Genomic DNA, 9,257 nt, shown 5'->3' on the forward strand with positions numbered 1-9,257 from the left:
AATAAATAAACAACCTCCCATGTCAAAATTCTTAGGTTTACATTTAAATATATAGCTAATGTCTCATTTTAAAAGACACCGTTGATGGTCCTTTTTTCTTTCTTTCTTTTTTTTGCTGTGGTTGCTTTGAAAACTCTGTAGCCCAAATTAAACTGAAACTGAAAAGATTATTATGTTTTGGCCTATTATGAATTTATAATTTTAAGTACTTGTTTGTCTGGTATGGCCAGAGAGAAAACCAAATAAGATGTTTTGTGCGACAGGCTGAGGTAACTGAGGGAGCTAAGATGGCCGACACAGAGCCAAAAAAGGCGGGAAAATGAAAAATGGTTGGGGTTTTTTTTGCAAATAACTGAGTCAAACTCAAACAGAAGATACACTGTGAAGCAAATCAAGTTTATTACAGAAAAAAAGCAGTACCCCAAAGCTGAAAATATGCATGTAAACCAAACAAAAAATAAACGTTTCTATTTTTAAGACACACTTGCAAAACTCAGAGGCATCGTTGGGTTTAGCAATATTTTGGGCAAAGGTTGTTTCTTGCCAGCTCATGGATTTGTTGATGAAACACTGTTGGCACTTACAAATTTCTTAAAGCAGTTAAATTGAAAATTAAAGCAGATTCTGTCTGCAGGCTAGTAATTTAAATTAAAGACAAAACGCCTTAAGGAAGAAAGGGGAGGAGGATCTATTGCGTGCATTGCTGGATTTGACACAATTAATTTGCTTATTTTAACAGCATCTTTATTCTTCTTATTATTAATAATAATAATAATAATAATAGTGTAGCTTTGGGTGCTCTGAGCTCAGTATGGAGGGCTCTGAGTAAAGTTTCTTTTTATTCAGAGATTTGGGGAAGGGCTCCTTTCCGAGAAATGTCAATACCCCACGTGAACAAGCCTCCCTCTTCGCTTGTGTGATTTGTGCAGTGCAAAACTTTCTCAGAAAGGTAGAAATTTCTTGAACAACTTCCTCCCCGTGTAGAATTTCGCTATCTGATGTCAAGCAGCCACAAATGCACAGCAAATGTGGCTCAGAGTTAGGCACAGCAAATGCTTTTTGACACAATTGCCCCCATGGCATCGTCACACCTCAAATTCCTGTACTTGCAAAAAGCCACAGTCTCCCCCAGCCCGCGAAATGCAAAATTGCCCCGTTGTGGTCCTTGAGAGTGATAAGATCTCCATGTCTCAAAAGCTCCTGCGTTGGTCACAGCAGGTTTGCCACAGAGAGCAGCAAAAGGCAAAAGGCGTTACATCTTAACTTTCGCCGCTTTTTATTTTTATTTGTGGCCACCTGCAGAGTGTCTGCATTTTGCAAGAGGGATTCAGCTGCGTGATGGAAATGAAGTTTTGCACGACTGAGAGAGATTAAGGTGTTCTGGGGCAACAAATCTATTACAATACACCCCCCCCCCCGTATTTTTCGCTCCATAAGACGCACCGTAAGACGCCCCTAGTTTTTAGAGGAGGAAAGGGGGAAAGCCCCGTTTTTGGGAGATCGTCTCACAGTTGTGCAGCTTCTTTTGCAAAGGGGGAAAGCCCCTTTTTTGAGGATCAGCTCAAAGTTGTTGAGCTTGCTTTGCAAAGGGAAAAAATCCTGTTTTTATGGGGTTTAACTCAGAGTTCTGCAGCTTCTTTAGGAAAGGAAAGGGAGCCGTTTCTACAGTTTCCAGACAGATAATCAGCCAGTCAGCCTCCGTCAACAATGGAGGCCTGGGCAAGGGGGCAGAAAGGGAACCAGCGATTGACCACACATTCGCTCCATAAGACGCCCAGACATTTCCCCTTACTTTTTAGGAGGAAAAAAGTGCATCTTATGGAGCGAAAAATATGGTGCAGTGATACCTCAGGTTACATACGCTTCAGGTTACATATGCTTCCGGTTACAGACTCCGCTAACCCAGAAATAGTGCTTCAGGTTAAGAACTTTGCTTCAGGATGAGAACAGAAATTGTGCTCCAGCGGCGCGGCAGCAGCAGGAGGCCCCACTAGCTAAAGTGGTGCTTCAGGTTAAGAACAGTTTCAGGTTAAGTACGGACCTCCAGAACGAATTAAGTACTTAAGCCGAGGTACCACGGTATATCCTCCCACATCAGAGTCTAGCAACTGATGCTTCTCAGACGTCCTTCAAAATTTTGGATTTCTTCCCTTGCACTGCTGGTCTTCTCTTCCTCTCATCTTAGGTCTTGCCTGAAAGTCCAGCTGGCCATAGCAAATTCCATCCTGTTATAAAATTTGGAGGAGAGGACTGTTAGTTGCATGATGGCTTAAATTCAACACCTTTTTGGGCATGTGAGAAGCATCCAGACCTCTCTGTCTCCGTTTCCCGTTTTTCCAGTTTTAAATACAGTTCTCCACATCTAGGGAAGCTTTTAATGTCTGATGTTTTATCACTTTATTAATATTATTATCATTAATTCTTTTGGGAGCTGCCCAGAGCGGCTGGGGAAACCCAGCCAGCTGGGTGGGGTATAAATAATAAATCATCATCATCATCATCATCATCATCATCATCATTATTTCTGCAGCGATTTGTGATTTTTTTATTTAAAAAAGCTTCATGAAAACCATACAACATTTTAGTGCAGATTTCATTTTGTATGCACTTCTGTCTCATGAACAGAATTTCTCAGGTAATTATCCCTAATGGGATGCATTTTTGTAAATTATTTTCACAAATCTATTCATTTTTGTGAACATTGTTTGGATGGAGAACCACATCACAAAATTTGGGCAAGTGCAAACTTCAAAGGTTGGCTGTGTTTCGGTTCTCTTTTTTTTTTTAAAAAAATAATATTTATTAAAGTTTTAAGGGTTACAAAAAGAAAAAGTAAAAAACACCATTTTAAACAAAAACAATACAACACATCACAATAAGGAAGAAACAAGGATGAGAAAAAGAAAGAAAAAACAGAAAAATAAAATCCATTAAAAAAAACACACAAAAAACCAAAAAAAAATTATTGCGAATCTTCCCATAACTTATCTTTCATTAGCTTATTTCCTTGACCTCCTCACACCTCCCTTTTTTGTATTCTAGTTCGATTATCTGTTTCAGCAAATCCTTTCCATCTTTTCAAACAAATCCTTTATATCTTTTCTGCTAAAGCCACATAACATCATTCCAACATCCTTCTAACATTCATTAATTTTACAGTGTTTCTGTAAATAGTTTTTAAATTTCTTCCAATCTTCCTCCACCAACTCTTCTCCCTGGTCTCGGATTCTGCCAGTCATTTCCGCCAGTTCCATGTAGTCCATCACCTTCATCTGCCATTCTTCCCGGGTGGGTAGATCTTGTGTCTTCCAGTACTTTGCAATAAGTATTCTTGCTGCTGTTGTAGCATACATAAAGAAAGTTCTATCCTTCTTTGGCACCAATTGGCCGACCATGCCCAGGCGAAAGGCCTCTGGTTTCTTCAGAAAGGTATATTTAAATACCTTTTTCATTTCATTATAGATCATCTCCCAGAAAGTCTTAATCCTTGGGCATGTCCACCAAAGGTGAAAGAATGTACCTTCAGTCTCTTTACATTTCCAACATTTATTATCGGGCAAATGGTAGATTTTTGCAAGCTTGACTGGTGACATGTACCACCTGTAGATCATTTTCATTATATTCTCTCTTAAGGCATTGCATGCCGTGAACTTCATACCTGTGGTCCATAACTGTTCCCAGTCAGCCATCATAATATTATGTCCAACATCTTGTGCCCATTTAATCATAGCAGATTTCACCATTTCATCCTGAGTATTCCATTTCAACAGCAAGTTATACATTCTTGACAAGTTCTTAATTTTGGGATCTAGCAGTTCTGTTTCCAATTTTGATTTTTCCACCTGGAAGCCAATTTTTTTGTCCAAGTTATATGCCTCCATTATCTGGCTGTGTTTCAGTTCTCATAGTGTTCCAGAAACTGCAAATTTGATAGTTCTGAATTTAATGCAAACGGAATCAAATTTATTCCCCATTCCTATCACCCATCTATATTTTAAAAAGAGCCCTTACCTGTATTTCCTCTGAAGGAGGAGGTTCAGAGATCTTGGTGTGACACCCTTCGGGAGCAAAACAGTTTTACTATATTTGATTATTAAACAAATTTAACACACAAACAGACATATGTGCTGTTATTAACAACACATGACACACTTTTAAAAAAGGCTTTAAGATGTGTTATTTTCTTGAATGTTGTCGAGGGCTGCCAAAAAGTGGTTGGACCACCCCGATACACACACATACAAATTTAATATTTGATTTTTGCAGTATTTTCTTATGCACATTTTGCACTGTTTTATACAACTGATTTTTGTTGATTAAGGGATATATATTTTGCTAATTAAAACATAAAACAAATAGTGGGAAGCCCTGGCTGCCTTGTGCACTACAGGCAGCAAAATTTCCTTTTGCCCTCTCACTGACACAGGGCATATTGTCATTGTTCTTTCCCGGGGTGTAGCTCCTCATATTACCTGGACCAATTCGGATCCAAATAAAACTCAGGAAGATGAGCAGTGATGCCAACACTCCAACGACAGCAAATGACACTCTGTAGACTTGGCAGTTCCCGTTATCATCTGTGGAAGAAGCTTTCAAAAAAGGAGAGAGAGAAAGAATATATATAAAAAAACCCAGCGTTGCTTACTCAGGAATTTCTGCTGTCGACAGAAGACAACAATGCATCACTCACATGCATTGAACATGGCGGTCCTTTTCACGCTGGTGCTGGAGGAGTTGAACCTGACTTTGCAGGTGATATTTCCCCCACTGCTGTGTAATTCCATGGGGAAGCGAAGGAGACTGACGAAGGTTAAGGATCCACTGTTGTTTTTTGCTAAAAGGGTCCAGGCCTCATGAGGGAGATCTCCTGGGACGTCCCAGGAAACCTGGACGAAGTTGCACACTCCATGGACCACGCAAGCGAGCTGGTTTTCCAGCTGGGAAGATGGCCCTTGCTTAGAGGGTTTTAAAAGCATCACCCGGGTGCTCGGGGTATAACTGTCTGATGAGGAAAAAATAGGGAGAGGAGAGATTCATCATTGCATAATTTCATCCACCTCTATCCTGCCCCCTCTTATTCACTCTTTCTAAAAACTAAAAAAGCACCAAACTCTCCTCCCCATCATCTTCTGAACCTTTACTGGCTCTACAATATCCCTTTTCAGGTGAGGCAACCGGAACTGTACACAGTATCTCAATTGTGGCTTGCATGAGATATTTGTGTCATGCAATTATGATGCGGGCGGTTTTAATTTTGATCCATTCCAAAGGATCCCTAGGATGGATCTGCCTTTCTCAATTGTTCTCGGAAAGCTGTATCTTCGCCAGGAGGTTTGGGGTGAGGCCCCCTTAAATGCTATGTGGAAGGGCTGGGTTAATGTTTTGCTCCTACAAAGGCCAGAGCAGTTTCTTAGAGAGAATCGTAGGAAACAGCCGAGCAGTTGAGGGATGTGGCAGACCCTCCATGAGATTCTTGGTGCCAATGGAGGCCAAACTATGCTGGTTTCTGGTATTTTGGTACAGGATGAAATATGTAAGAGCAGGGCTAGAATTCAACAACAGCCTTGCCTGCAACGTGTGAGATGATCTTGAGAACTGACGCTAATTTAACTGCACTACTCAGTGGTTCTAGTGCAAATCTCAGACCTAATCTCTTACCTCCAACAATCAGTAGGTATAATCCTTTGCTGACATTATAATTTGTTGTGACACAGAAATATATGCCAGAATCCGACTTCTGGACATTCAAGATCTCCAGCACTGAGTTTTGACTGTAAGCTTTAGCTCTGCAGACAAATCTGTCCCTGGTTTCTCCATCGTTACAAAGTTTGATTAAAACTGGAAATCTGCTTTCTCTTCTTTTATACCAACTGAATGATAATCCGCCGTCCTCAATTTTTTCGGCAGAAGTGCATGGAATCTGTGCCGACTCTCCAATACCCACAAACTGGAACCTCTGCGTTGGATACAGGAATGAAAGGTAGACTGGAAACACTGGGGAGGGAAAATGCCACAAGGACCGTTAACGGCTGCAGTTTTGCACCCCAGTCTTTTTCCGCAAAAAGATAAAACACCGCTCAAGGATCTCTACATTGCCCTGTGACTGAAACATTAGAAATCAGATGCACATTTAAGGAAAAAGTGGGAAATGTTTTACCAAAACTACAGAAAGTTTCAGAGTCTATAAAAAATATTCAACTCAGTCGCTTTCTCAGGTTTTAAGAGTTGGGCAAAAGCAGCAGAATAAATCTTACCTGCGGAGGACAAAACAAGGTATGTGGTCAACAACATTGCTGAAAGTAGCGGCAGCAGCCAGAAGTCCAGAGCCCACATCAAATGTGCAGCAGCTTCAGTGGAAAAGGTTTAATGTGACACCAGCTTCTTGCTAGGGAACCACCTCCATGTGGGCGTTGCAGTGGGGTGATGGGGACCATTGAGAAAGGTCAGCAGGGCTTGTGATAAAGTAAAAGCATTCTGGGAATTGATCTATAACGAGCTAAAAAAGATGTTTAGATATACCTTCCCCAAAAAGCCAGAAGCATTTTTGCTGGGTTTGATGGGAGAGGAAATTGCTATGACTATTTCTGTACGCCACGACGGCAGCAAGAACTTTATTAGCTCAAAAGTGGAAAGTGCAGGAATTGCCAATGATTGAAGAACGGCAGACGAAGTTGATGGACTATGCGGAATTAGCCAAGCTGACTGGTAGAATCTGGAACCAAGACGACCAAAAGTTTCAAAGAGGCTGGAGTAAATTTATTGGGTATATGAATAATTGTTGCAAAAATGTGAAGACGCTAGTGGGATTGAAATAAATCCTGCAACGAAACCTAAAACATTTTATAACTTTCTAGACCAAAGAGACAGAGTTGACTTTAAGGATATAATGGTCAGAAGTGGAGGTTTTAAAGTGCGACATAAAGACTTGAAAACAAAAAACCAGTTGAAGGGGTGGAGGGAAGTTATGAGCTCGGCAGAGCAAAGAGTATTTTTATTTGCTGTTGTAATGTTGGAAATATTGTGTTAAAAAAGAAATTAATAAAAATTATATGTAAAAAAAATGAATGAGAAAGATCAACAGGGAGGAATCACTCCCAGAAATCCCCCAAACAGCACTCCCTGCTTTATTCAATGCCCTGTTATTGCCTAAATGTATAGTTAAAGGTAAAGGGACCCCTGACCATTAGGTCAAGTCGTGACCGACTCTGGGGTTGCGGCGCTCATCTCGCTTTATTGGCCGAGGGAGCCGGCGTACAGCTTCCGGGTCATGTGGCCAGCATGACTAAGCCGCTTATGGCGAACCAGAGCAGCGCACGGAAACGCCGTTTACCTTCCCGCCGGAGCGGTACCTATTTATCTACTTGCACTTTTGATGTGCTTTCGAACTGCTAGGTTGACAGGAGCTGGGAACGAGCAACGGGAGCCAGTGGCGTAGCGTGGGGGGTGCAGGGGGGGGCCGGCCGCACCGGGCGCAACATCTGGGGGTTAGGGTTAGGGGGCGCAAATCCACGGGTTAGGGGGCGCAAATCCACGGGTTAGGGGGCACAAATTACTTGCCTTGCCCCGGGTGATGACAACCCACGCTACGCCACTGACGGGAGCTCACCCCATTGTGGGGATTCGAACCGCCGACCTTCTGATCGGCAAGTCGCTGGTATAACCCACAGCGCCACCCGCGTCCCTGCCTAAACGTATATGCAATGGCAAAATGTCTGCATAAATGAATGAATGACAAATCTTACCCTTTAAAAAAAGGGTCTGGGCTAAAACTCTAGCAGCGGATTTCCATCCTGATCTATAGGAAGCACAGGAGCTTGCTTTCTGCTAAGCCAGACCTATCTAGCGCAGTGCTGTATACACTGACTGGCAGCATCTCTCCAGGGTTTCGGGCACAGGACATTACCAGGCCTGCCTGGAGGATGCCAAAGATTGAACCCGACACACCTTTTCTCTTGCAAAACATGTGTATGGCATTTATTTCCCTTTTGGCAGAAGTGAATGAAATTTGCTGGCAGACAGTGGCGTAGCGTGGGTTGTCAGCACCCGGGGCAAGGCAAGTAATTTGCGCCCCCTAACCCATGGATTTGCGCCCCCTAACCCGTGGATTTGCGCCCCCTAACCCATGGATTTGCCCTAACCCCAGATGTTGCGCCCGGTGCGGCCCGCCCCCCCTGCACCCCCCACGCTACGCCACTGCTGGCAGAGTAGCCCATTCCTGAGTTGACAAAACTTTTCACATTACAGTCAGAAAGATCCAGGAGTTTTTATGCTTGGTACCTGTAAAAGTAACATTATTTTTGTTATTGTTATTTTTTCTTTGGTGCCAGAAGCTGCAAGTTTAACCAGCTCAGTTAAATCCTAGTCTGGGCTCTACAAAAGGCCAAGAGCTTTAACTTTTGGTTAGGCTTCCCTGGAGATACCCAAGGGCACATTTATCCTCAGTAGCCCTCTCCATAGATCAAGAAAGACAGGAGGAAATCAAACTAAAAGCTTGCTCTTTGAGAACTATATTTAGGCAGTAGCTGGCTGGCCACCTCTGCAGCTTCGACAGACCACAGACACACAAAATCCCTGGGTGTGGATCTCAGAGGTAACTCTGGTTAAGAAAAAAGCACCCAGCACCTTCCTGACTCAATCTTTCTGCTCTTGTTGGTTTTGACACTCCTGAGCCTATTTTCTTCATTTGCAAAATCGATAAAAACAGGAAATTTTTGCAGAAGTTTGTGTGGCTTTGGCTTTGATGCTGTTTGTAACGGTAATGAAATGTTGGTAGTCTGACCGGGCAGGAAGGACCCCTCGTAGCACACAGTGGCCTGCTAAGTCAACTTGAATTGTTGAATTGTTTTCCCTGCTCCTCCAGGGGGAAAAACATTCTGCCTCTCTCATAAACAATACCTAGGAGAAAGAAACAGGGGAGAAACCTGATCCAGTTTGCATTTAAAGTGGAACCGAACTGATTTGCACTTCCCAAAGCAATCTGCAAACTGCACCTAGCCATCGTTTGAAATTTGCATTTGCACCCCAATTTTGCAATGCAGTTCTCCTCTCATGTAACGTGTGCAAAATAAAAACAAACAAACATACATGTATTAGGGTAACCTGTGCAGGAAAATAATTCTGAAATAGTGTTCCAGGGTAGAGGGGGAGTTAATTCATATTTATCCTTAACATTAATTTTGCAATGCAGTTTCTTATGCAGATAAATATTCATTTGGTCTGAAAATTAAAAATATAAAAAATACACATAAAAATGAAGC

General features: G+C 42.2%; 1 protein-coding gene across 1 annotated transcript; it reads right to left on the reverse strand.

Moving 5' to 3' along the window:
- Positions 1–377: 377 nt before the first annotated feature.
- LOC310751808 (uncharacterized protein) lies at positions 378–6,798 on the reverse strand. Its single transcript, XM_083591501.1, has 6 exons — positions 6,255–6,798; positions 5,659–5,994; positions 4,691–5,002; positions 4,473–4,589; positions 4,012–4,058; positions 378–2,225 (listed from the first exon to the last, which is right to left on the reverse strand). The coding sequence occupies exons 1-6, from the start codon at positions 6,331–6,333 to the stop codon at positions 2,130–2,132; spliced, it is 987 nt and encodes a 328-aa protein (XP_083447627.1). The 5' UTR covers positions 6,334–6,798; the 3' UTR covers positions 378–2,129.
- Between the last annotated feature and the right edge of the window lie 2,459 nt (positions 6,799–9,257).

Source organism: Podarcis filfolensis (genome assembly GCF_964270895.1).
Source record: "Podarcis filfolensis genome assembly, chromosome: 16".
Classification (NCBI taxonomy): domain Eukaryota; kingdom Metazoa; phylum Chordata; class Lepidosauria; order Squamata; family Lacertidae; genus Podarcis; species Podarcis filfolensis.

What these genes read in the sequence shown, in the direction of transcription:
- LOC310751808 (XM_083591501.1), bottom strand. Translation starts at nt 6,333, where the DNA reads ATGTGGGCTCTGGACTTCTGGCTGCTGCCGCTACTTTCAGCAATGTTG. An exon ending in CCTTGTTTTGTCCTCCGCAG is followed by an intron (nt 5,995 to 6,254) that starts GTAAGATTTATT and finishes TTCCCTCCCCAG; the next exon opens with TGTTTCCAGTCTACCTTTCA. An exon ending in ATACCTACTGATTGTTGGAG is followed by an intron (nt 5,003 to 5,658) that starts GTAAGAGATTAG and finishes TTTCCTCATCAG; the next exon opens with ACAGTTATACCCCGAGCACC.